This window comes from Letharia lupina (genome assembly GCF_014066315.1).
Source record: "Letharia lupina isolate WasteWater1 chromosome Unknown contig_7, whole genome shotgun sequence".
Lineage (NCBI taxonomy): Eukaryota > Fungi > Ascomycota > Lecanoromycetes > Lecanorales > Parmeliaceae > Letharia > Letharia lupina.
Window position 1 is genome coordinate 1,456,070 of NW_023502976.1, and position 26,456 is coordinate 1,482,525.

At 49.9% G+C, this 26,456-nt stretch overlaps 10 protein-coding genes across 10 annotated transcripts; 7 read left to right on the top strand and 3 right to left on the bottom strand.

Moving 5' to 3' along the window:
- Positions 1 to 905: 905 nt before the first annotated feature.
- HO133_009709 (uncharacterized protein) lies at positions 906 to 2,060 on the top strand (the record flags this gene model as incomplete). The annotated part of the gene is made up of 4 exons (XM_037300569.1): positions 906 to 1,028; positions 1,075 to 1,117; positions 1,170 to 1,944; positions 2,006 to 2,060. 4 exons carry the CDS (start codon positions 906 to 908, stop codon positions 2,058 to 2,060), a joined length of 996 nt encoding a protein of 331 aa, XP_037154417.1.
- A 536-nt stretch (positions 2,061 to 2,596) lies between these two features.
- On the top strand, positions 2,597 to 4,531 carry HO133_009710 (uncharacterized protein; the record flags this gene model as incomplete). The annotated part of the gene is made up of 6 exons (XM_037300570.1): positions 2,597 to 2,680; positions 2,740 to 2,753; positions 2,840 to 2,984; positions 3,034 to 3,048; positions 3,106 to 3,615; positions 3,674 to 4,531. The coding sequence occupies 6 exons, from the start codon at positions 2,597 to 2,599 to the stop codon at positions 4,529 to 4,531; spliced, it is 1,626 nt and encodes a 541-aa protein (XP_037154418.1).
- Positions 4,532 to 4,716: 185 nt separating this feature from the next.
- On the bottom strand, positions 4,717 to 6,559 carry HO133_009711 (uncharacterized protein; the record flags this gene model as incomplete). The annotated part of the gene is made up of 7 exons (XM_037300571.1): positions 4,717 to 4,956; positions 5,041 to 5,603; positions 5,669 to 5,752; positions 5,802 to 5,824; positions 5,872 to 6,061; positions 6,117 to 6,234; positions 6,284 to 6,559. 7 exons carry the CDS (start codon positions 6,557 to 6,559, stop codon positions 4,717 to 4,719), a joined length of 1,494 nt encoding a protein of 497 aa, XP_037154419.1.
- Positions 6,560 to 6,733: 174 nt separating this feature from the next.
- HO133_009712 (uncharacterized protein) lies at positions 6,734 to 8,146 on the top strand (the record flags this gene model as incomplete). The annotated part of the gene is made up of 1 exon (XM_037300572.1): positions 6,734 to 8,146. The coding sequence occupies one exon, from the start codon at positions 6,734 to 6,736 to the stop codon at positions 8,144 to 8,146; it is 1,413 nt and encodes a 470-aa protein (XP_037154420.1).
- Positions 8,147 to 8,340: 194 nt separating this feature from the next.
- Positions 8,341 to 9,588, bottom strand: HO133_009713 (uncharacterized protein; the record flags this gene model as incomplete). Its single annotated transcript, XM_037300573.1, has 3 exons — positions 8,341 to 8,828; positions 8,888 to 9,034; positions 9,285 to 9,588. The coding sequence occupies 3 exons, from the start codon at positions 9,586 to 9,588 to the stop codon at positions 8,341 to 8,343; spliced, it is 939 nt and encodes a 312-aa protein (XP_037154421.1).
- Positions 9,589 to 12,441: 2,853 nt separating this feature from the next.
- Positions 12,442 to 15,444, top strand: HO133_009714 (uncharacterized protein; the record flags this gene model as incomplete). Its single annotated transcript, XM_037300574.1, has 2 exons — positions 12,442 to 14,103; positions 14,200 to 15,444. 2 exons carry the CDS (start codon positions 12,442 to 12,444, stop codon positions 15,442 to 15,444), a joined length of 2,907 nt encoding a protein of 968 aa, XP_037154422.1.
- A 556-nt stretch (positions 15,445 to 16,000) lies between these two features.
- Positions 16,001 to 16,820, bottom strand: HO133_009715 (uncharacterized protein; the record flags this gene model as incomplete). The annotated part of the gene is made up of 5 exons (XM_037300575.1): positions 16,001 to 16,106; positions 16,168 to 16,476; positions 16,531 to 16,622; positions 16,679 to 16,713; positions 16,763 to 16,820. The coding sequence occupies 5 exons, from the start codon at positions 16,818 to 16,820 to the stop codon at positions 16,001 to 16,003; spliced, it is 600 nt and encodes a 199-aa protein (XP_037154423.1).
- A 249-nt stretch (positions 16,821 to 17,069) lies between these two features.
- On the top strand, positions 17,070 to 20,148 carry HO133_009716 (uncharacterized protein; the record flags this gene model as incomplete). Its single annotated transcript, XM_037300576.1, has 3 exons — positions 17,070 to 17,611; positions 17,670 to 20,043; positions 20,110 to 20,148. 3 exons carry the CDS (start codon positions 17,070 to 17,072, stop codon positions 20,146 to 20,148), a joined length of 2,955 nt encoding a protein of 984 aa, XP_037154424.1.
- A 548-nt stretch (positions 20,149 to 20,696) lies between these two features.
- On the top strand, positions 20,697 to 21,485 carry HO133_009717 (uncharacterized protein; the record flags this gene model as incomplete). Its single annotated transcript, XM_037300577.1, has 1 exon — positions 20,697 to 21,485. One exon carries the CDS (start codon positions 20,697 to 20,699, stop codon positions 21,483 to 21,485), a length of 789 nt encoding a protein of 262 aa, XP_037154425.1.
- Positions 21,486 to 24,549: 3,064 nt separating this feature from the next.
- On the top strand, positions 24,550 to 25,833 carry HO133_009718 (uncharacterized protein; the record flags this gene model as incomplete). The annotated part of the gene is made up of 1 exon (XM_037300578.1): positions 24,550 to 25,833. One exon carries the CDS (start codon positions 24,550 to 24,552, stop codon positions 25,831 to 25,833), a length of 1,284 nt encoding a protein of 427 aa, XP_037154426.1.
- Between the last annotated feature and the right edge of the window lie 623 nt (positions 25,834 to 26,456).

Here is a 26,456-nt window from a genome sequence, read left to right on the forward strand (position 1 = left end):
CTTGCTGTCGAAACCTGGCTTGGAGACCGTTTGAAGGATGTTGGCGGATGCAGTGCAAGGATTGACGCATTTAGCGGGAGCTTATGGGCCGTAGGAACCTCATTTGATGTGAAGGTAGAAGGAGTGAGCGAGAGGATAGGTATGGGGGGTCAAGTCGTTTTTGAAACGGATAAGAAGAATAGGGGGTATTGTAGAGATAGAGATTCTATTGATTGTGATAACAACATATGAACGAATTCAAATGTACACTCACAAACACATAATCTGTAATTTTCATCGTGATGCTGAATTCTCGCTTTTTCATGATGATTGGCTTTCCACAGTCTTTCAACGAGGCAAGCCGAGGAAAGAGAACGCCGCGGAGAAAAAAAAACAAAAGAAAAAAAAAAGGTAACTACGAAAAAAAGGTAAAATCAAGGATGCAGACGGGCAGAGACTATTAACAAGAATTTTGAGCACTGTGCCTTTTTACGTTTTTGAGACAGGGAACAAGGCCAGGAACCGTGAGAGAGTCAGAGATAGGCGCCACGTCGTGGAGAATTCCAAAATTCGGCGTTGAAAAGCGCTGGGTTACTCTAGTGGCAGAGCAAGCTGTCAGACAATTCTAGTTTGTTGACATTGGTAGGGTTAAAGATCTGGCCATCGATATGTAGAAGTGTTTCGATCAAAATGTTTTCACGACACCGAATATCGTCGTCAGTGTGGTAACCATGTCAACCTCCAGAAGCCTGCTAACGCTGTTATCATCATTTCTTAGGGGGAAAATGAATACCAAGACTTCCGAAGGAGTCCTCGAGCTTTAAGGTACTTGTAGAGTAAGCTCGATCGTTAGCGGATTTCGACTCGATCCAATCGCGTGCTCTTTCTTCAACTCTTTTTTTTTGTAGTGCACACACACAGAAATAATGAGAACACGACAATTCGCATTGGGGGTGCGACTCATATGCTTCTGGTTTCTGTTACTCTTCCCTGCCTTTGCCTCTGCGTCCCTTGGGGACCGGCTACCGGACTTTCGCGAATGTATATCAGTATGTGGAGCCAATGCATGACAGAGTCGATTGCTCACAGATCCAGACTTGTGTCGATGAGAACTGCCAGCGCGGTAACTCTGTCCTTCGTAAGCATCGCGCCAATTCAGCAAGATAGCAGTACTGATCAACTTTTCTCAGCGCTACATCTGCGCCTATTCTTCTGGACGTGCCCATCCAATTGCGACTATGTCTGCCAGCATATCATCACAGACCGTCGTGTCTCTAGAGACCCTCCAATGCTAAAGCCTGTCCTCCAGTACCATGGCAAATGGCCCTTCTTTCGCTTTCTGGGCATACAAGAACCTTGTTCGGTCCTCTTCTCCTTCTTCAATTTCCTGGCACATCGGAATGGCCTTGCGAAGATCCGGGATAGGATCCCATCCGATTATCCTTTGCAGATCTACTACATCGCCTTCAGCTATGTCGGTATGGCAAGCTGGGTATGCAGCATGATCTTTCATACACGAGACTTTGATATCACAGAAAAATTGGACTACTTTGCTGCAGGGGCGAGCGTCCTTTACGGATTGTACTACACGCCTATCAGGATATTCAGACTAGACGAAGCCGAGCCTGCCGTCAAGCCAGCATTGCTAAGATTATGGACCTTCGTGTGCGCAGCGTTGTATACGGCGCATGTCTCCTACCTGACATTTTGGCATTGGGACTATGTGTACAACATGGCAGCTAATGTCGCGGTGGGGGTGGTGCAAAACATTCTGTGGAGCGGATTTAGCTACAAGACGTATCAAGAATTGAAGAAGCCGTGGGCAGCATGGCCTGGCATGATCGTTGCGTGGATTATTATGGCCATGAGCTTGGAATTGTTGGATTTTGCTCCGTTAGGAGGAATGGTGGACGCTCATAGTCTATGGCACCTGGGAACGGTCATACCGACTATCTGGTGGTACAAGTAAGTCACATGGGGCCTCCCATGTTCAGCTAATCTTTGCTGATGTTGCCATTTCTTATAGTTTTCTTGTGAAAGACGCTCAGCAGGACATTGCTGGAGAAAGACTCAAAGCCTAAATAGAGCTATGCATCACTCTCCCATGGTGCTCTGAGCACCGACTGTTTACAAATTATCGTCTCAATCAAATCTCTCATCAAGACGCCACACGTCAAACACTCAGTCTCTCGAACCTCATAACATCTAGCGGCCAGGCGAGGTACCAGGAAATGTAGCAGTTGAACTAATACACAGAACCAGCGAGGAGGCTTTCCCGCTGTTGAAACTTCTTCTTGAAGCGATTTCAATCACGAAAAAGAAAAAGAAATGATTCGGCGTTGACGCCTCGCATCGATATAAAGACCAAATGATCTATCTCATCAGACTGCAACTCTTTCTGAAAACTTGCCACTTGCCATTGGGATGATGCCGATTTATCCTGCAAGGGAAGGTGCAGGCGAGACTTTAGGGATGACGTTTGGGCTAACAACGGGCGTGGGGATTTTCTCCTACCATTCGCTCCTAGCGCTTTAACCCCGACATTCCGTCTACCTTGCTTACTCTTTATCATTCTCACTTTCATAAACACCCAAACATAGCAAAACAGCTCAGCAGCATGGCTTCACAAAATCCAATCGTCGTGGCTTCAGCCAAGTATCCTAAGCCGGCCGAGCGCACCTTTCAATATGGCACTGCAGGAGTGGGTGCTCAAAGCAATCCCAAAACCGACCAAGTTTGGCTGACATGATGTTGATCTAGTTTCGCATGAAGGCGTGCGTTCCCAAGCCAATTCCTTACAAACGCATATAATGCTACCATCTTCTGCGATACCGAAACTGATGCGTTACGCCTGCTTCAGCTCCCTTCTCGACTCTGTCGTCTATCGTGTTGGATTGCTCGCAGCCTTGCGCTCAAGGAAGTTGAATGGCCAGAGGATAGGTGTAATGATCACTGCGAGTCACAATCCTCCGGAGGACAATGGTGTGAAATTGGTGGATCCGATGGTAGGCATTGCGAGGGTTAGACGGGTACCCTGGCTGATCTAAGCTTCAGGGTGAGATGCTCGAGGTATAGCCACGATATACATCATATCAGAGTAGTCAGCCGTTCTGACAAATGCCTCAGGGTTCTTGGGAAACGTACGCTACAACACTTGCAAACGCGCCCTCCGACCAGGCTCTCCTGGAAATTTACGATAAGCTCACAAGCGACTTGAACATCAAAACGGAGAACAAAGCACGCGTGGTTTTTGCGCGAGACACTCGAGCTTCTGGACCTCGCCTCGTTTCTGCCCTTCTGGCAGCTCTTGAGGCATCTGGTACGGAGTATACTGACTACAAACTGCTTACCACACCACAACTCCATTACATCACCCGCTGTCTGAACACGAAAAGCACACCTTATGAATATGGTGAACCGACCGAGCAAGGATACTACCAGAAAATAGCTGCCGCATTCAAAGCTGCTACAGGGACTCGGAAATTCAACGGGCCCGTCACTGTCGATTGTGCAAATGGAGTAGGCGGACCTAAGCTGCGGGAGCTCATCAAGTACCTGTCTTCTGCCTCTGAAGGTGGCCTTGAGATCAAAGTCGTCAACGACAATGTCGTCGAGCCAGAGCGTCTGAATCATCAGGTAGATTGTTCTCAATTGTACTCACACGAAGAGCCGTCTCTGACGCATGACGATACAGTGCGGAGCAGACTTTGTCAAGACGAATCAGCGTCCACCACCATCGTCCCACGCTGCCCCCTCGGCACGCTGCGCATCTCTCGATGGCGACGCGGATAGGCTGATGTACTATTTCAACGACTCCGACTCCAGCTTTCATCTATTAGACGGTGACCGCATCGCTACCCTCGCCGCCCTCTTCATCGGTGACCTCGCCCGCAACGCTGGCCTCGGCGAAAAGATCAAAGTCGGTGTCGTGCAAACTGCTTACGCCAACGGCGCCAGTACATCATATATCACCCAGGATCTCAGGCTTCCAGTCGTATGTACACCAACGGGTGTGAAGCATCTTCACCATGCAGCGACTAGATTCGACGTGGGCGTCTACTTCGAAGCCAACGGCCATGGTACCGTCGTATTCTCGGACTTGGCCCTCAAGCGCATTGGCAAATATGAGCCTCAATCACCAGCCCAAGCCTCCGCTCTCGACACGCTGCGCGCCCTGACAGCCCTGATAAATCAAACTGTTGGGGACGCTCTCAGCGATCTTCTCCTTGTGGAAGTGATCCTCGCTCACAAAGCTTGGGGTCCTAAAGAGTGGCATCTCACGTACACGGATCTCCCCAACCGTCTTGGCCGGATCGAAGTTGCAGACCGCAATATCTTCAAGACAACCGATGCCGAACGGAAACTAGAGAGTCCGCCAGGCGTTCAGGCCCAGATCGATGCATTGGTTGGGAAGTACAAGAATGGGAGGAGTTTTGTGAGGGCGAGTGGCACGGAGGAGGCCGTGAGGGTTTACGCAGAGGCCGCCACGAGGGGTGAGGCAGATGACTTGGCAGCAAAGGTTGCGGATGTTGTTAAGAGGGCCGGTGTCTGATACAATTGTCCGTGCATGGATTACATTTAGCTATACAGAAGCAAGGGAGGTTCAATGGATATTGGCGGTAGGACTGGGACTTGGCGTCTAAAAGTTTGCTCAGCATTACAGAATGAGAAATCATTCATACTGAAATCTGGTTCGATGGCTTTATTGTTTGTTTAGTTTGCTGTACTCTTGGACAGTCAGCCTTCCTCCCTATCCATATCGTTCCTACCTTTCTTGCCACCTCCAGGCTTTCTCCCTCTTAACGTGGCACCCTTCGTCCCTCTCTTCTCATGCAAGTCCTTCATCTCCCTAATAGCCATCCTCTGCGCCTCCCCCACCCGTTCCGCCAGAATCATCACCTCCGCCCTATCCGTCTCGTACTCACCCAACTTCTTCCCTAATGCTGCTTCAATCTTCTGCCATACTTCGATGTCGTACTGTAAAAAGGCTCATTTAGCTTCTCCAAATGGTTTATTGAGTGAAAACTGAAATGGGTTTTTTTTAAAAATTGAGAAAATTACCTGAGTAACCATACTGATCGCATGCCCGCTTTTCCCTGCTCGTGCCGTACGGCCGACTCTGTGGATATAAGTTTCTGAGTTGTGGGGAAGGTCAAAGTTGAGGACTACGTCAACCGAGGGTATATCCAGACCTCGAGCGGCAACATCCGTAGCAACAAGTATATCTCTACTTCTCGCACGGAACTTGCCCAGTGCACCTAATCTGGAAGATTGCGAGAGCTGGCCATGGAGCGGAATAGCGCCAAATCCAAGAGCCCGAAGCAATATAGCTATTCTCTGAGTCTCGTTGACAGTGCGAGTGAAAATGATTACGGATTTTGAAGCGAATTCGTTCATAAGCCATGCCACGTACACGTCTTTGTCTTTGTGGGGAATGAAGCAGTAGCTTTGTAGGAGGGTGGAGACCGTTTGGTATTTGTTTGTACTGATGGAGACGCGGAGAGGATTGGAAAGGGAAGCTCGCTGGAGGCTCTCGACTTTTGAGGTCATTGTAGCCGAGAAGAGACAGGTGCGGCGCTCTCGTGGGAGGACTTTGAGGATCTTGGTAATGATTGCGCCAAAGTCTGTCGGGGTTTTTGGAGTTAGGTCTTCTCTTGTTATAAAAGATTGCCATGAGTAAGTAGCATACCAAGGTCAAGAAGGCGATCAGCCTCGTCCATTACTAAGTGCTTGATTGACCGTAGAGAGAAGCCTTTTGTGTTTTCGAGGTGGTCTGGCGGGAGTCAGTGCATGAGAACAGTCATTGAACAGGGTTTGTCTACCGAGCAGTCGACCAGGTGTAGCACTGCAAGAAATCAGCTATAGCATAGCGGTATAGAGTAATGGCCTTACACTACTATATGAGGCTTCTTGCCCAGGGCAATGGATTGGGAGATCATGTCCATTCCTCCCACCACAACGGCGACTTTGACCGAGATGAGGGCACCCAAAGCTTCAAATGCTTGGGCGATTTGGTAGGCAAGTTCGCGAGTAGGTGCAAGACAGAGACCGAACAAGGATGACTGCGGGCTCTCCATCAAAGCTGATGACTCGTCAGTATGAGTCAAGTGGGATGATGATCACGGCTACAAGCTCACCCTGTAGAATTGGAAGTGCAAACGCAGCCGTTTTCCCACTGCCAGTCTCTGCAAGCCCGATAATGTCTCTTCCTTGCAGAGCCAAAGGTATTGCTTCGGTTTGAATCGGAGTCGGGGCCTGAGGATTTCAGCAAGAATTGAGACCGAGATTGCGATTAGAGGCGAACCTCGTATCCCAATGCTGTGCATGCATCACACAGCGACTGTATAATCCCAAGGTCTTGGAACGACTTCGAAGCATGGCCTTTTGCTTCGATCTCAACCTCACTCGTAGACCCTGTTACCAGTGATGGCTCTGAAGACGGTTGTGGAGAAGATTCTTTAGCGGGTTCCGGCGCTGTTTGCTTTGTGTGCGTAGATGTAGTATGTTTCACTCTCTTGGATGGTATCCCTTCATCTTTGTGTGAACTGCCATCGGCCTTTCTCTTCTGTATGGGAGACATGTTTAGTCTTTCTGAAAGTACATAATCAGAACTTGTGCTTGTTCAGAATGGACTTTGTCACGAGAAAACATTTCGACGCTAGCACTATCGATAAGGGCCGCCTAAGCGAGGTCTTTAAAAGTGTTACAAGCAAAATACACCTTAAACAGCTCGCTCCAAATTCCACACCTTTCAATGGCGCGACGACGTACTAAGAAGCGTACACATGTGGGTGCCCGCAATGGGCCCTCAAATGGAGTTACCGCCAACTCATCAGCTACCAGAGAGCCACGGAGCATGGTCATAAGGATCGGAGCAGGAGAAGTTGGACCCAGAGTCAGCCAGCTAGTGAAGGATGTCCGTTCTGTGATGGAACCGGGTACGGCCAGTCGTCTGAAAGAGAGGCGTTCAAACAGACTACGAGACTATACTGCTATGGCTGGTCCGTTGGGTGTATCTCATCTCTTACTCTTCTCCCGCTCTGCAACCGGAAATACAAATCTCCGCCTTGCACTCACACCTCGAGGACCTACACTACATTTTCGAGTCGAGCAGTACGCGCTCTGTAAGGATGTGCAAAAGGCACAAAAACGCCCACAAGGCGGTGGCAAAGAATACCTCACGGCGCCTTTGCTAGTCATGAACAACTTCATCTCGCCTACAGCCGATGGTATACAGCCTACGGTACCAAAACACCTCGAATCTTTAACAACTACAATATTTCAATCTCTATTACCGCCTATATCACCCCAGTCAACTCCTTTATCTTCCATCCGCCGCGTCCTCTTGCTCAATCGCGAGATATCAAAAGCGTCGCCTACTTCGAATACCCCAAAATCTGAATCAAGAGAAGACGGCGCTTATGTTCTCAATCTTCGCCACTATGCTATCACAACCCGCCGTACTGGTATCTCACGGGGCATCAAGCGCTTGAACGCTGCAGAGAAAATGCTTAAGCAAAACACGAAGAGCAAGCGAGGGCTTCCCAATCTAGGCAAGCTGGAAGATGTCGCGGACTACCTGCTTGACCCCTCCGCCGCAGGTGGTGGCTTCACATCTGGCAGCGAGACTGAGGTGGAGACGGATGCCGAGGTTGAGGTATTGGAAACGAGTACGAGGAAGGTGCTGAGCAAGAAACAAATGGCGGCGTTGCGGAAAAGTAACGGCGACCGGAAACCACATTCAATGGGACGACCGAACGTAGAGAAGCGAGCTGTAAAGCTTGTCGAGCTCGGTCCACGGATGAAATTACGCATGACGAAGGTCGAGGAGGGCGTGTGTGAAGGAAAAGTAATGTGGCATGAATCCATCGAGAAGACGGCTGAGGAGATCAAAGAAATGGAGAAGGTCTGGGATACAAGGAGAAGGGAGAAAGCAGAGCGGAAGAGGGTGCAGAAGGAGAACGTTTTGAGGAAGAGAAATGAAAAAGGAGCGAGAAGCAAGAGAGCGGGTGGGGAGGATAAGGATGTGAAAGATGGAGAAGAGGAAGATGTGAGTGAGGAAGAGGACGTGGACATGTACGAGGATGAGTGGGATAGTGAAGGTCTAGAAGGGGACGGAGAACTGGAAGTCAACGACGGAGACGAGGATGGAGTTGCCATTGGTTGAGAAAAGCATGCATATATACCCTAACGAAATGCGTTTCATGTCGCCAATGGGTCGATTTATGTCTGTCAATATGAAGATGGTAGCTCATATCGTCTGGCTGCGACTGTGGGTCTAAGCTAATCAGTCGAAATCGTCCAAGTATCTTGGCTCTCCCTTTAATCGTGAATCTCCACTTTGCTGATACCTGGATCCGGCTATTGTCCCTCTGAGACCGGAAGCTGCCGTGGTAGTCCTCGAAAATGCTGGTGCGGGACTCGACATTGAAGTCTTTGCTCCGGTGATTTCCCGGGGTTCTTGATGCAATCAAGGCACAGACCCTCAAACCTCGTCAAGGCAGCTTCTCTGATTTTGGCGACCTTAGCAGCCACGTTCTCTGGACAGCGTGAGCACTTCTTGAGTTTAGTGATACGGCTTGCCAATCCAACATCACATGCTTCGAGCTTCTTGCACAACATTGAGATGCTCAGGCGGTGGACCGCCGAAGTCAAAGGCCATAAGCCTTGCCTGGAGAGGCCGTTGATAAGCGAGCTGATGGAGATGCAATCGCAGTGGGAGAAAATGATGTCGTCTGAGCCTAGGATGAGATCGCCTGCAGTGGATTTTTCTGCAATGGGGCTGATGAGCTGCTCAATTTGGATTTGCATTTCTCTCTTGACGTCTTGTTCGGCAAGGAATATGGCCTCTTTGACAACGTTAACCTTAGAGCGATTTGGAAAATTGGGGGTGCCTCTTAGGACCTACCAATTAAACCTTCCGGAATATGGCTCTCAATCTCCTCTGGTATGCCGTACTTTCTTGACGCGGTCTGAGCTTTACCGTCGTTGGGTAGGTTTAGCATCATGAATTTGGTAAGGCTGTTAAAGAATTGGGCCTCGTCAAAGGCATAAGCTGGCCAGAGCAGGCGGCTGGGTTCCTTGGTGTGTTTGGTATTATAAATCTCACACCTTCCCCAGTAGCACATGGCACACACACACTATTGAAGTTCCCCAAGTCAGCGTGTCTTCATCCTGGCAATGACCCTCGCTACAACACAATTCAAAAATAATTGACAAGGGCCTCTTGCTCCCACCACTCCCAAAATACAACTTGCGAGCAAATCAATGTGTTCGCCCGGACGAATATGTCTTTGAAAACATACATACATCGTATTTATCAGTGACGACAGCAAGCCTCTCAAGTCTCTCCAGACCGATGCCCTTGGAGAAAGCGCACTTATGGTGGAGGACGGCGCACATAAACAGCATACTTTCTGCATCATCATCATGGAGTTGGATACGACTGGCTTTGCTTGAAGTAGGCTGTCCTTCCGCAAAACTTGGGCTAAAGAGTGCTTTAAAGACCGGCGATGCCAGGCTCAGGACTTTGGATGAGACCTGGAACTCAGTCTTGCCGCAGATGAGGATGACATCCCCTTCAGGATCGATGACATTGGTTTTGGCCATATTGGGGGTACTAACGGACAAAGAAGCCAAGGCAGATGAGAGGTTGTCGCAGTTTTCTGAAAATCATTTGTATCGAAAAGTGAAGTTCGAAGGTTGAGTGGCTCAAACATCATTATGGTGTAGGCAAAATTCACTTGGAGTCATGCGGCAATGCCAAAGCGATATCTAGATAGAATGTCCCTACAGACTGCGTATATGCAACATCATCGCATTGCATCGTACCTCACATTTGAAATCCAACCTTTAAGTATCACGCAGGCCCTGATATGAAAACAGCGTAGATTCATGGGAGTTACACATTCCCGGGTATCCTGGGGTAAGTCTGAGGTTGGTGACCGACACTGTCGAGATTTAAAGTCCTGCAATGTAGAGTGCATCATAGCTCTCTCCCAGTACATACTTACATATTGTTGCTTTCGAGTAGCATTAATGTTTGAGAAGCGAAAGCTTTGCTTTTTTGGATTTGTTCCAACGTGAGAGGCGGCCTTGTTTTTTAAGATGAGTTTTTATATTGTGGGAAGAGAGTATCCAGTCGAGCAAGGCGAATAGAGTGGCCTTGCAATCTTTCGCTTCATTATAACACCTACCTAGTGACGCCTTGTCTGCATTGTTTATCTTATTAACCCTCTTCGTTTTCTTGGTCAGAGCTCATAGTAGAAATGATAGGGAGTTCTGCATCTATAGGAAACGTGGAAAGCATTTCACGTGGGTCGAACACTGCCAAGAAAAGGGTCCAGCTGTCGGGTAATGCCCGGGGGGCTGCCAGGACAATGCGCTTAGACCTGCTTCCGAACTGCGCCTGACCTGAGCCCAGTCTGGAGCCCATTGCCCCTGTCATACCTAACAGAGGTCTCTGAGATTCAACATGTGCGCTCCCAGAAAATAATTATAGAACCCTCACCACAGGGTCGCCTTCCGACAACAGGGTTAGGGCTACTAAAAACTGGCGTCTTGGCAGGTGCAGGAGCTTCGGTGCAGACCTCCGTACATACAGCACATTTAATTTCGAACTACTATCCCAATAGAGTCTAGAAATTAGAAGAAAAAAGATTTCAGCCTCGGGCGGCGTGACCCGCCCCCCAGATTGATCTACCAAAACAAATGCCATCTGTCTAGAGTATCAATTCAATCAATCAATCACCAAAACGAGTCGTCATTTGATTGGGCTCTACCAGCAACTACCATGAAGGGACGTCATGATCTGCAATCCGAGCGATCAAACATAGCACTGGACCGTGTCAAATTATGAAGGGTAAAGTTCCAAAGACCAATTCTTTGAAAGTGTCTCAAAGAGTCAACTGGTGTAGGGACCCTCCTCTTTCGGGTTTTCGACGATCTTTGGTAGAGACGTGGAGACGCATGTGACCCGTACAGAAGGCTGCTGTCGCTAGGAAAGTGACGAATGTTTGTGGTGACGTCCTTATCCCGAAAGACACCTTCAACGCACTCGGCGAGAGTCTCTCCAGTCATGTAGGAAGGTGCTGCCAAGCAACCCCAATTCACCTTTTATACAGAGATCTTCTGTCTCGAATGAAGAAGATCGTGGAACTCGAAGATTTGGGGCAGAAAGGTCTCAGAGCTGATGTCCTGGGTGTGTTCTACATGAACAGATGGTCAGATACAGAGAGCCAAGAGGTCCGCTTGACGTGATCTAAGTATGGCTTGCTGGGCTAGACTAACGATCTCGATGACATGATTGTGCAGTACGAAACATTAACACAAGCTGCTCACCAACAGGCAACTTCGGGAAATGATTCAGAAGAGTTGCATTTTCATGCTTCTCCACCACAACTTGGGCTATCCAAGGTGGAACAGAAACGCCAGTCATACCATTCGCTTACAAATGTTGTATGAAAAAGGCACTGAGAATCTCTCTTCGTGGGTGATCCGGAATAACCCTATGTCGCAGGGGTAACTCTTCAAGAATGCGGATGGGCGAAGTTTACGTCACGACTGCAATCTGGACACCAGCAAGATCCGCTACGCAGAGCAATCGCCGGCGACCACAGGATGAATGGTTGTGGAACACGCTAGGACCCCAATACCGTCAGTCTGAGGAAGAACAGTTGAAACTTATAACCCCACATCCCAGTATCCTGATGCTTGAGGATACGATTAATCAATTGTAGACCGGTCGACGATTCTGCAAGCCAAGAGGTGGCTACATTGGGCTTGTTCCGTCCAATTTGGCCACTGGAATTAGATCGTGTGTGCTGTTAGGGGAAGGACACCGTTTGTTCTCCGCCCATGCCACAACAACGCCAGAACTAAGAGCAGCCAAGATCCTGAGTATCTTTCATAAGCGATGTGTAGTACACGGATTGATGGATGAAGTGGCTATGTACATGTGGCCATCGATATGCAGACTCTCAATATGAGATAGCATTCACTACTGCCGACTCGCGCCTTCTTCGTATTACAGCTTTGGGTTCGTGCCCACTCAGACCGACGGTAGCATCTATTTCGATGACTTGCAGTGGCAAATCATCGGGATAAAGTGTCCGGCTTTCGCCTCACGATACGGCTTGACCACTTTCAAATCACAAAGTGATGCGAAATTTGTTTGGGATCTCAAAAGGCTTTGGTCCAGCTCTCTCCATCTTTGTTCTTGGCTCAAGGTAGGTACCGTCTGGAACTGTAAGCTCCTTCCTCCCATTTCCATTCGGTTGCCTGGTGATCAAGCATGTTCTCTGGCAGGAGGCGCTCTCAGACCTTTTTTCTCTCACGGTGTTTGTTTCTTCATCGACTCTGTCATTGGCATCCCTTTTGGATACATTAACTCATTTAGCATTCATCACTCACCTTTCTGCCTACAATCGGCCGCCTGCGGTCTCCTACGCAATCTGACCCAGTATGCTTTCACGCGGCACGAGCAGCGCTTCGCAACAGCCTCGACGAGCCAAATCAACCCCATCGATCAGGCCTCGATCAATTATTCCCACGTCACCCACCACAAACAATGCCGAGACTACACATCAGGAAGCTCTTACTGCTGCCAACCTTGCCTTCGAACGCGCGAATGAGCGCGAGATGGCCAAAAAAGCCCCCAATGGGCAAGACACAACCTCCATAGCGAACAAAGATGCTGGGCCAAGGCTTGGGAGGAGGCAGAGTGTCCGTTTCGCAGGACCAACAGCTATACCATCACGGAATCGCTCTATCACTCGTAGAGAGGCCCCAGGCTCCAGGACAAGCCTCAATCCTTACGAAAGCCAATTGCAGTCCCGGTCTCGGAACATCGAGCCCTCCATCTACTCTGATGAAAGAGCATCGACCGCCTTAGCTCAGCCAATTGGAGAATTCGGCGAAAGCGATAATGCCTCTGTCCCCTCATCGTACCGAAGGCTCCGAAAAGCGAAGTCGATGTTTAGCCCCGGCAAGACTCCGTCTGCGGTCTTCGGTGATGGTATACCGTATAGCAGGCGTCACTTTCATCGTCAATCACTCCAATCTTCCGATGCTTACCACGAGCCGCTCCAAGTGCCTGATCCTCGCCTACGAAAGTCGAACTCCTTTTTCCGTGGTGTTACGGATCGCATATCAACCAGTAGTCGGCAGTACGTCGCCAACGATGCAGCTGTCCAGCTTGCCCGAGATCAGTATCTTCGTCAATTAGAGCAACAGAGGTTGAAAGAGCAACCGTCGTTCCTTGGCCTTGGCAATCGTCGCAAATCCCAAAAAGGGTTCCGTAGGACTGTTCGTACCAGTAGCACCAACAGCTACGGTAGTGCAATAGCGTCTCCATTGGCGTCTGTGGAACCACCGAAGAATAAAGATCTTGGCCACAGAGCCAGGAACCTGTCCCAGACGATCAAAAAGAAGTTCAAGCGGGTGTTCAAGCGACATCCAGACGCCGAAGATACGATTCCCGTGCAGCAGATCAAGGCAACCCACCCTCACTATGGGGACTACATCTCGACATCCGATGGCAAAGAGCAGCGTTATCCACCTGTGCCGGAACCCGACGCTGAGCTCCTCCTTCGCGTGGGCTCTCGAGAATCAGTAATGTATACTACGCCAAATTTCGTTGACAAGGGTGCTCGCCCAGGTAGCATCCGAAGCGCCCATAGCGATGACGACGAAAGCAACGGCAAATCAAGGGTCACTAGTTGGACGGATTCCACAGCTGCAAACACGATCAACATGCCGCAAACATTAGAAAGGAAGCGCCTTTCAATCATAAAGGAAGATGGAGGTCCACATCAGCCATCGTCTTCTGCTCGCCAGTATGAGGAGGGCAACAATGGGTATGCAAGCTTCCGTCAACCAGTGAGGCAAAGTAGTGCAGGCCGTGTAAGTGGTCCAATAGACCCGCATAGGATTTTCTCTGCGCTGCAAAAGAAGATCGACGAAAACAACCGCGAGGCCGCTCTGGACGATAGTGAGCCAGGGACCGATAGCAGCTCCAGCCATCACAAGGCTCGGCTGTCTACGCGAGCTCCCAGAAGAACATCAAGCATCCGCAAGGGCGCTAAAGCCAAATCCAACTCTCGTTCAGGTTCTCGTGGGGCAAAGGTATCAAATTCCGTGATCTTCAGTCCCTCTGCGATGGAATCTTTCAACGATAATTTCTTACAATATGAGAGCCAAAGTACTAATAAAAGTTACCAGCAGCAAGGCTTTTCGGACTTAGGAAAGGGTCTCACACAAGAACGGATTGCGGAGATGAATGAGCGTGGGATTCAGCTACCAAAAAGACCCCTCCACGAAGTGAAATCGGCGTTTTTCCCCCCATCTATGCGCATCGAAAGAAGCAACCCAAGCCCATACAGACGTGCAATGCACGCAAGCAGTGAGACCGAAGCTGACTCTCAAATCCGCATCGATTTTGAGGATCGTCCGCAATTGGAGGGCCCCTCGAGTGCTGTTACCGGCCGGCTACGCAATGATAGCGTCACTGGATCGGACAGTGTCTATTCTAGATCCTCAGGTGGCGATACACCGAAGGCAAATAGAAGCTCGATCTCGCTTGCCATGTCCGAGAGCAGTGGTGAAGCTGGGACTGCTATCATCATTACGGGTCAACCTGGCAAGAACGAGCGGTCAGCTCATCCTGTCGTTATCCAGCATGGATATTCATCCGAAGCGTCAAGTGGAAATTGGAGGAATTTTATGGCTACGCAGGTGGCTTCCCTCGAAGACTATGGGACGCGGCAGGAACAAACGTATGACGCGCATCCAGTCAAAGACAGCGGCCACAGAAGGGAATATGCACAGGTTGATAGTAACGACGTAAACATCGGTAGACTGCAGTCGCCAACTGATATCCTCAAGCAGCCTCTCGCGATCATCCAAGGCAACTCCAACCTTTTAAAAGCGTCGAAGCATAAGGTTTCTCGCTCGCTGGATAGGTCACCTCTTGTGAATATTCGCCATTCAGCTAATGCAGGTAACGTCCAACAAAACGATAACGCTCCATTGAGTAGAGCTTCTGAGAATTCGCGTAAAATTTCGAAAGTGGAGAGTGAGAGACGCTCTCTCAGTCGAGTCCACGAACCATCCGGGGGCCTACGGCAGAAAAATTCACACTCGTCTCTCAAAATGCAGACAGAACAAAGGCACTCGCCTACCACAGCCAATATCCGGTATAGCCCAGAAAGGGTAGAACGCCTTCGCCGGTTGAAAAGCAGTAGCGGCACGTCTTTGGGAAAGTGGTCACCTCGGAACGAAAATCAAGCATCTCGTCACACACCACCCGGCGAAAAGGACTACGATTCGCACAGTCCTGCCCCAAGTTCAGACGTTCCCCAAACCCAAGCCGGGAACAACCACAAGTTGGTTGACAGCTTCTTGAAAGGTCGCAGGAGTGTGATGAGAATTAGTGAAGAGAGTGGCACTGATCCTGCTTTTTTATAGATGTGATGGTCTTGGAGATGGCGTTCTATTCTCAAGTATAATTCATCTCATCGCAATTGGGCGACTCCTGGGCATGCTTATCGCCTAGCACTTTGTCTGTCAACCCTCGAAATCCAAATAGACATAGCATGCTGTGGAGCATAATCTTAGGAATTCGTGGGTCTGCAGGGTTGAAGAATTGGAGGAGTCGAAGCTGTCAGGATAGGCGTTAAAAAGTAGATTACAATGCAGAGTGTTCAACAGCTAACATCATACTGCTCAGACACTCTATCATTGTGCCGTAGCCTCAACATATGTAGTGTAGGTGTCTACTTTGGGTTCTCTCAAGAATGACAGCAATATGCTTTGACAAGTCAAACGGGCAGGAATCTGCCCCAGCTCAACAGGCGCTTCTCCGTGGCTGCGGAACAAGTAATGCGAGGCACGATTGACCTGAATCGAAGATACTCTACAAGTTCTGGCATGAGAGCTCCAGGTATCTCTCGAGTCCACCTCTGCAAAACGCCTTTTCATGCCAATCATGTAGCGCACCTCGATCATTCCCGCTCGAGATCGACTAGGCTGTGAATGCTGGTGCTTTGCTAGATACGAGTAAGCCGATGATAAGCCCGAACAATCCCAAGACAGAGCTGAAGATCTCTATAACAAGTACTTTGACGAATCTAGAGATAGACCGTTAGCAGGGCCTTTTCGATGGTCTTGTTAGAAAGTTTTCCCGCTCACAAACTTGGATCCGCAGCATCGGCCAGTGCTGCGCTACTCCCGTTGATCCCCACCGAGACACCACATATCAAGTTGCACATGCCAACTGTGAGGCCCGACCAAAAAAGAGCGTACCCAGTATACTGATTGGAGGCTGAGTAGGCAGCTTCTCCTTCAACCATTTGCAGTTTTGAGGAGAATACGATGGCCATGATGACGCCGTAAATTGCCACGACTTCGCAAAAGATAATCGATATCAAGTTCTTTGTTCTTATTCGAGGTGCCTTGACACCGCCGCCGAGGATCGAGGAGCCGGTGATGAAAATTCCCCTGTATGAAATGTCTTAGTATCTGCCATCCCAAGACATGTATTCCTTTCTATACCATGCTGCCCCAACAACTGATAGCCCAATGCAGAGACCAATTCCTAGATCTGCCCATGCATATGGCGATACGCTCTCTAAAAATTGTCCAACCTAGTAATCGGCACCATCAGATACGGCTCTTGCGCATAGTTCGACGAGTCACCAACATTGAAGGCTTCCCCATCTCCAGTGAATAGTAGATCTGCCGCCCGTCAGCGCTGAGCACGAAGGTGCGGACTGGACTCTCGTACAAAGTCCCACGACCCCTAGAGCTGTAGTGCCCCCATATGCACCATAAACAAGACTCATGATTAATTTCCGAAGCTGATAAACGCAGAGACGGGGATGAGTAAACGGTGATGAGTGGAGAATGACATTGCTTCTGTCTGGCTCTACGGAGGCGAAGTTATTCCGCCCGATCGGAGGTTTTTTGGCCTCGGGCAGGTCGGCTAAATTGCCAGTCCGCTAAACACCATTCAGGGCAGCTCTCATGACTGTCCGTACAATTTACAATGTGATAGATTGAGCTTGTAGGCCTCCTCTCTCTCCTCGCTGATCATGCGCCTCTGTGCGCCAATCTTACTGCCAATTGCCGCCCTTTTCTATGCGTCATTGTGCCACGCCATCTTCGCAGACGAGGCTTACCAAACCGACTCCCACCACGCCCTGCTCGGACCTCCCCAAGCTCACACCACTTTCTTCCACCGTCCTTCGGCCGCGTCGAAGGCCTCACTTCTTTACACGCTCTCGGAGAAGCTAGTGCTCGGTGCAATCAATCCTAAAGATGGCGCGGTGATATGGAGACAGCGACTGGCTGATTCGGCCCATAATTATACTACTCCTGGTCTGTTGACTGCAGGAGAAGGAGGTGATACACTCGTTAGTGCGGTGGATGGGAAGGTCCAGGCGTGGGATGCAACAGATGGCAGATTGGTCTGGGAGTGGGACGGTGGAGATGGGACGAAAGTGGTAGATGTTACGCTATCAGCCGAAAGTGGAAAATATGTCTTAGTACTCAGTGAAGGAGAGGGCTCAGGTTTCGTTGTCAGAAATTTGGCTGCCGATACTGGAGAGGTGTTCTGGGAGTTCGGCGGCGGGAGGTACGCAGAAGAGCAGCGGATGGGTTCTATGGATATAGGCGAAGCTAATTGACCACAGTGGAGATGCACCCTATGCCGTCGTATCATCACAAGATCGCATATTCACCGTTTCGTTGCATTCGGCGCTCCTCAAGGGTCTCAAAATCAAAGTCGCAGAGCTGGCCCCTTCAAATGGGAAGCAGATCGGTCAGTCGATAGCGTTAAACTCAGACAGCGACGTTACATCAGAGGCTTCAATCCTGCACATCGGCGCAAACTCGGGTCAACCTTTTCTGATATGGACCGATAAAGCTCTCAAGACATTGAAGGTCAATAAGATTGGCACGAAACAAATTACAACTCTCAATGTTCCTTCCAGCAGCGGCGAGTCAGCCGAAAAAATAATTGTTCACACTCCACGATCTCCTACCGCTCGTCCGCACTTCCTCGTACACTATCAAGGTGTAGACTCGCACTGGGCGGAGGTGTTTCATGTCGATACTGATATAAAAAAAGCATATGATTTGCCGCGCCTCGGTGGAAAAGGTGCCTTTTCAGCTAGCTCCCAAGGTTCCAATGTCTACTTCGCCAGACATACTGCTTTCGAGAGCATCTTGGTATCTTCAACCGGACCGTCCATACTCAGCCATTGGGATATCCGTCCTAAAAGCCATGGTGGAATGGTGGATCCGCAGGACATCTCTCATGCTACCTCTGAGGTGGTATCTAAGGGTGGATCGACGTATGCGGTAAGGTCTGCTCTGACGTTGCCCTCAGGCGACTGGGAACTCATACGCAACGGCGACCCTTATTGGGTGAGGCCCGAAGGTCTTACCGGTGCAGTCGCCGCCGCGTTTGTCGAGATACCCAAGGAAGAGAATCTGGCCGATGAGCTCGCAGCAGAGAGTCACCGTAGTGTCATCGCAGCGTACGTGCACCGAGTCAAACGTCATGCAAGAGATCTACAACATTTTCCGTCTTGGGCACAAACTCTTCCTGCCCGAGTGCTAGGGAGCTTTCTTGGGGATAAAGCAGGCTCTCAAGACCAGAGTCTACGCCGTGATAGCTTCGGCTTTCATAAAATTGTCATCGTTGCTACAGAGAACGGCCGGCTTGCCGCACTTGATGGAGGTACACAGGGCAGAATTATCTGGAGTATTCAGGCTGTTACCCTAAAGGCGGGCGAAAAGTGGCGAGTCCTTAATATCGAAGCCGAACAGAATACTGCACTGGTACGATGCAAAGAAGGAGAGTTCTTGCGTGTCCAAACCAATACGGGTACAATCGTGCAGTATCAGCCTGGAGGTCTAATCAAGTCTCTGAAGACGTCTGTCTCCATCACGGATGCATCTGGAGAACGGCTTCTCATACCAGTCAATGATGACGGATCCATTGGAGAACTTCCCAAGGCAGATTTTGAAATAGGGACGACCATCGTGACAGATGCCGAAGACAATGTTGTCAGAGGCTGGGCCCTGTGGAAAGGTTCAAAGCCGACGTTGGCATGGCAGTTCACGCCAGCGCTGGGGGAGACAGTCAAGACGGTCACTACTCGACCTTCTCATGACCCTGTAGCATCGATTGGCAAGGTCCTCGGAGACCGCAATGTGTTGTACAAATACCTGAACCCCAACGTCCTACTTATCACAGCTCTTGGAACGGAGGCTTCGACAGCGACGTTCTATATCCTGGATTCGGCTTCTGGTGCCGTCATTTATTCAGCTACTCACGCTGGAGTTGACATAAGCCTTCCGATCGCTTCCACCGTCTCAGAGAATTGGTTCGCTTACTCGCTCTTCTCGGAGACTAGCTCTCTTTCGCAAGACGTGTCTGAGATTGATCAGCAGAAACTGAAGGGCTACCAATTGGTGGTATCGGAGCTCTCCGAATCACCCTACCCCAATGATCGGGGCTCACTTGAGACATCTTCCAACTATTCGTCCACCAGTCCTGCCTTCACAGACGGAGATGGGACATATGACGCACCGCACGTTTTGTCCCAAACCTTTTTGATCCCCGGCCCTATTTCCTCTATCTCCGTTACCTCCACACTTCAAGGAATCACTACTCGCTCCCTTCTCTGCGTCCTTCCCGATACTAATGCACTGGTATCCATCTCACGTGCATTCCTTGATCCGAGGAGGCCGGTTGGTCGGGATGCTACAGCAGCTGAAATGGAAGAGGGACTATTCAAGTATAGTCCTATGTTGGACTTCGAGCCCAAGTGGATCCTCACTCACAAAAGAGAGCTCATGAGTATTTCCGAGGTTGTTACCAGTCCGTCGCTCTTGGAGAGCACGAGTTTGGTATTCGCGTTTGGGGATGTTGACCTCTTCCTCTCGAGGGTTTCTCCCATAGGCGCATTTGATCTGCTGGGGAAGGGATTCAGTAAGCTACAGCTTGTATTGACAGTGGTGGCTTTGGCGGTGGGGACGACCGTTGTGGCTCCTTTTGTAAGTTTGAAAAAGCCATGTCTTCTGTCATCTCCTGCTGGACGCTGAGGCTGACACTTCTACTAGGTAAGAAAAAAGCAGATTGATGGAACATGGAAGGCTTAGACCCAATCATCAGTCAATGTAACAAAATCTAGATTCTGCTACAAATAATGGTTAACAGTGCATGTTAATCTATACCTCGTTGCGAAGTTGAATCTTCCCATTACTGCGCGCCCTCCCAGAACGGTGTCTTGAGGCTCTACTTCTTCAAATCCTTTGTACCCTCATCCAGACTTCTAGTGCTGAGTCCTCAGATCCCGTTACTTTCTCATCTTTCCTCTTTTGTGATCCTTTACTATTACACTACTCTCAATATATTCTCGAAGTCTGTTCCAGTGCTATCGCGATCTGCCGGGCTGTTATACTTTGAATACGTCACGAAGGGAGATACTTCTCTTTAAAGCCGATTAAGTCCGTCGTCTCTTCCACTCTCCAATTGCTCTTCCCCCATCCCTACTCACCTTTATAATCTCCTCTGTCGCATACGCACATAAGATCAGAGCCGTGCATTCCATTCTACAAACTCACCAACCTCATCCGAACCCCAATTGGATCTACAACTAATATCCCATTTCCCCACCGGCCATCATCACACCCCAAATACCCCCATCATGGCCGACAGCAAAAAATACAGCAACAAGCTCGCCGGCGCCCGCGTCCTCGTCATCGGCGGCAGCTCCGGTATAGGCTACTGTGTTGCCGAAGCTTGCCTCGAATTCGGCGCCTCGGTCACCATCTCCTCGTCCCAGCAATCCCGCATCGACTCCAGCATCGACCAACTCCTCACGACGTACCCGAGCGCCAAAGGCCGCATCGCAGGCTACGCGTGCGACCTGTCGTCCCCCGGCGTCGAAGCGAACATCGAGAAGCTCTTCGAGCGATGCGGCGGGCCGAAATTCGACCACATCGTCCACACGGCCGGCGATCAACTCGCCATGCTCAAGCTCGAAGATGCGACCCTGGAATCTATACAGAAAGCGGCCATGGTGCGGTTCAACTCGCCCCTCCTGCTCGCCAAGCACGCGCCGAAACATCTCAACCCCGGACCGGCGTCGTCGATCACCCTGACGACCGGCAGCGTGAGTCGGAAACCGAACAAAGACTGGTCGATCGTGGCCAGCTATGCGACGGGCTTGCACGGCATGATGAGGAGTCTGGCACTCGATTTGGCGCCTGTCAGGGTGAATTTGATAAGCCCGGGGGCGGTGTTGACGCCGCTTTGGGATGGCATGGCGAAGGAGAAGATGGAGAGCTTTATGGAACACATCAAGGGTAAATGCACGACTGGGGAGATTGGGAGGCCGGAGGATGTGGCGGAGAGTTATCTTTACGTTATGAGGGATTGGAACGTTTCGGGGTCGGTGATTGATACGAATGGAGGGTTTCTATTGACTTCCTAGTGGGGTTGGGGGTGCTGGAAGTGAGTGACGATGGCTGGAGAAGTTGGCAGGATGAGACGCGGGGTTGTGGATTGCTGAGCTGGAATGACGGGTTTCGTTCCATCGATTGGACAGGAAGGAGAAGCAGAGGAGAGGCAGGAAGAAAAGATGAGAGAGCGTAGCTAGATGTAAAGATATACGGAGCATACAGTAGAGCATTGCTCTGTGCCAAGCAACGCGTCTTTAAGTCCAAATTGTGACATTCTTCCAGGCAAGTCACCCAGAGAAACAGAGAAAAGCTGGGGGTAGCAATGACCGTCTACCTGATTGAACTCTTGATACGTTGATATACGCAACGCTGGGCTGTTATACCAGTCTTTTGGTATAGACTCATCATTTCCTCGACGGCTTCTTGACAATTGACTCAGGCCGGGATCCCTCGCCTGTGGGTTTGAGATTGTAGAAGCACAACCAACATGATGCCTTGCCGGAACAGGGAAAATCTTAAGGAAGTTTGAGATCTGTACGTGCTTCTTCTTAACTATGGCATGGCACGTCCAGCGTGATGTTAACCCTCAGGTTCGGTTGACTCTGGGGCAAGCTCATCAGTGAAGCACCTCACACACGGCCCACTCCGAGACTCACCGTATCCCACACCACACCCCCGTTCATCCCCGCGGTGAGATTTCGGTAAGCGCTGACATCGATGTCCAAGCTGTTGGTCTGATTACTTCCGCATCGTTCATCGGCCGGCACGTCCGTCTTGCAGTAATTCTGCGCACTCCCGGCCGGACACGCGTCTACTATCTCGACGATAACACTTCCATAAATTCGGTCGTTGGAAGAAGAGCCGTATAAGCCGATATTGTCGACGCGGTAGCAGGTGCCGCACTGTACTGCTACTGGGGGACAGGAAGGCGGGATGTAATTGGAGGATGGATATTGGCCACCGTTTGCTGTGCTGAAAGATGGTTTCAGTCAGATGAGCATCGGAAGGGATTTTTATATTGGGGGAGCGAGAAAGGGCCATGCCAACAGCGGGATGAGAGACGGACCAGACGCTAGTATTGTATTGGAAGGTCATGTTCGGTTGGCTACCGGTGCACAAGCCAGTAGAGGTATCTCTACTAATGTCACCGGCGGCGGCGGCGAAGATGTCAGTATTATCTGTGTTAATTCGATCAGTGACCGATGTCTCAAGATATCAGAATCCTAGGGTTGATAGCAGATGAGGGATAGCTCACCTGCGGTGGTAGATCTGTTCGCATTGGAGCATACTGTATCCCCTTGAGCCGCGTAGTCGTTGAACGTTGCGATCCCTTGCACTCGTATAGGCGCTGGCACTGGCTCTGTCGATGGCTGTTTTGCTGGTAGATAAGCAGGGATAGCCGCTAAAATGCACAGGCTTGACGAGAGCCACACATGTTAGACCACAGATATTCTATCACCGCTGAGGAGAAGGCATCGAACCTGCATATGGCTACAACTACAGCCAACACCTTCCAGCGTTGCTGTTGTACGCTCGCCCATATCTGCGCGAATGCATGTTTTGGAGGAGAGGCTGAGGGTTCTCTATGATTTGATGCCCGTAGGTGCTCAGCTCGGATGTCTTCGGTCAGCCATGGAGACAGGTCCTTGGTTTGATGGTGTAGAGTCTTCCATTGTGTCCATGCGGCGCCGTTCATGGGCTCGACAGCGTCCAGCATCCTCCTCCGAAGAAGAAAATCGGTGTTTTGAAGGCAATGAGCTTAGGGTTTCTTGCAGGGGCGATGTCGTGCCATCTTCATGACGTACAGCAAGCATAAGAAAAGGCATGCGGGAAAAGAACCGATACACAGAGCAGGCAATTGGAGACTGACGGCCAAAAGAGACTAAGAATAGAGAAACACACGGGAGTCGATGAAGTTACTTTGCAGCGCTAGTGATGCGGCTGCAAAATGACAGGCGCGCAAGAGCACACAATTGAAACGTGAGAAATCCCAGAAGTATATCCGATAGATTGAAACATGCCGCGGCCTTTTTTGCCGCTGTTCTTTGATAGTCTTTCGAGGTCACCCAGGTACTCAGTACTCACTACTGCGTTCGGCCAAAGAAGGAGTATTCAGATGTCGACAGGTTGAAGGCTTCTCATCGTCCAGACCAGGACTTTGCGCAGGGTCTAAGAAGCAGTCGTCATCGCCTATCATTCCGGACAGCATGTGCTATCGTAAAGATCGTGGTCACCTACTCGTGGATTCCAGAAGTGAGTCCTTTGATAGAGCGAGGACACCAATAGATATTTCCACTTAGCGGCATGTCGCTTGATCTATTGGTGTCCTCGCTCTATTAAGTAACTCACTTCTGGAATCCACGAGTACTCCGTGGTGAGCAAGCGATATTCAAGCTGGCAGACATCAAGAACCAGACTCGAGGTCGCAGGTTGGGGTGCAAAACAGCATGTTTTGGGGGCTAACGCTAGGCGGAAGCCCCCGTAACCAGCGTGGAGCCAGCGTTCAGGTTCAGGTTCAGGACTGCCCACCACACCACGGAGACTGATTTTAGAACTTTGCCTGCTTCACCAGCATCAGACTTTTACTCTGGTCTCGGCGATGGCTTGATTTGCTGTCATCAAAGACCCTTCATCAGAGCTGAGAAAATTCCAACCATTTTCCTATGCATCTTCAGCTTCAGCTTTTCCTGTGAGCTGAACAACAAGCCATTGGCAGCAGACCAGGCGCTGGCCGGTTGAGCGAACAGCTGCTTGTAGCTGCACTTCCTTCGATTATTATATTGCCTATTCTCTCAATTCCAATGAATTGATCGCCGGACGAAAGTAGGGCGATTCAATGTTTCTTGATTGGCTCGTCGTGATTCCTTTTACCGCATCATACTGAGTCATTCATAAATACCCGATTGAGTCACAAGCAAAGGACGAAGGAGCCACTCATCCAAATACAAGAGCGAAAGGAATCGCAGGTCTCAGCGCTTTCACTTCTCAGCCTTCGCTACTGTCTATGTCCTTAACCTTGAATCTGTCTCCTTCAACGCCCCGATATCTTGGCTCGAACCCCTAATTTTCAGGAAACACTGCGGTCTTTTCATCAAAATGTCCGGCCAGGGGTATCCGACATCATCTACCCCAATACACCTTGACGGTACTACTCTCGAAGGTGGAGGCCAATTGCTGCGCCTTGCGCTCTCGCTCTCTTCACTGACGCAAATACCAATTTATGTCACCGACATCAGAGGTAAACGGCCAGGGAAAGTTTCCGGCCTGAAAGCATCTCATCTTGCCGGAGTCAAATGGCTAAGTAATGCTACCGCCGCGACGACTGAAGGCATGGAGGTAAAAAGTAGGCAACTAGTGTTTAGACCCTCTAGCATCAGAGCAGAGACTACAGTCAACAAGGGTCAAAATGAACACGTCACCAGAACGGAAGGCGAAAAGGAAGGCGTATGGGAAGACATCTTCGATAATGGTCAATTGGTCCGGCGCCAGTCTCACATCCCAATGTCCTCGCCCGGCTCCATTCTCTTAGTCTTGCAAGCAATACTCCCGTATCTACTCATGTCAAATTGCAACAATGTGGAAGGCCAGAAGACGGTCGTACCGCTTCGTGTTACCATCGAAGGCGGTACGAATGTGAGCAGTTCTCCATCCATCGAATATTTTTCGCAGGTTCTTCTGCCAATGCTTTCTCAAAAGTTGAGCATTCCTCCGATCACAACTTCGCTACATAAAAGAGGCTGGAGTACTGGAAGAAGTGAGATCGGTAGTGTGACGTTCGATATCGAACCTTTGCCTCAGGCATTCGTACTCCCAACATTCTCTTTCCAGGATAGAGGCGAATTGGCCAAAGTTCACGTCTCGGTTCTTGCGCCAGAAGCTACAGCTAGGAACAGAATCAGAGACAAAGTGACCGCGCAATTGCTCGCGTACAGCCCTGAAATCGAGATTTTGTTTCCCGTAGACGAGAATTCCGGAAGTGAGAAGCGTTTGTATCTTCTTCTTGTTGCAGAAACTTCGAATGGTTACAGACTTGGACGCGACTGGCTGTTTGACGAAAAGGCACGAGGCTTGAGCATGGAGCAATTGTGCGAGAGGCTAGTGTCAAAGGTCGTGAAAGACCTCAAGAAGGAATTGAAGCATGGCGGGTGTGTGGACGAGTATATGCAGGATCAGACAGTGGTGTTCCAGGCTCTTGCTGCAGGGAAAGCAGAAGTCGATTGTGGGATTGAAAGAGAAGCAACCTTGCATACGAAGACCGCCAGGTGGGTTACTGAGCAGATGATAGGCGCGGGCTTCGATGAGTTGGGAAGGTGTCAAGGATTGGGATATGCTGTGGGGGAGGACTTTCAGAAAAGAAGTGGGATGCCATTACAGACATGATGGAGTTAAGTATTTGATACATCTTGATGATGCATTACCGCGTCCTAGATTTCTTCGCATAACCTTCGCTCGCTCATCGTAAGATGAGCTATATAAAGCTCCGTCTACGATGCCCTCTTTCTTATGATCTGGTGGGTCCAATTTTTCCTGCCGTTAAGGTCAGCTTCATCGATGTGTTTCTTGCTGCGTGGATACCGACGCTTATTCCTCAAGAAAGAAGCTCATGAAAAGGCCGCCATATCTGCTCGAGGGCTCTGGTCTCCGATTGTGACCAAGAGGCTGCCATCACTCCCTAGAAATGGATTAGCTCAGACCATTTTCTCAGGACGAGTCATCTGGCCACTCTCACCAAGATGATTCAAGACTCCCACCAAGCCTCGCCTAACGCACATCGCATCAATTGCCGTGGCCGCAAGATAGATTATGTACCATGCCGCTGAAATGGGCCGGCCGATGGTGTTTGCCGTGATAATGCATCGTCCAAACGCTATATGCGTTCAGATTGTCAACAGATCCTCGAGGGCAATGAGCGAAAGCTTCTTACGTTCAGCGAAAGCTTGTGGAAGCTCTACATCTACGTGCTCAGTCCCTCCGTTGCGTGGGCCAAAGATTTCCTGATTATA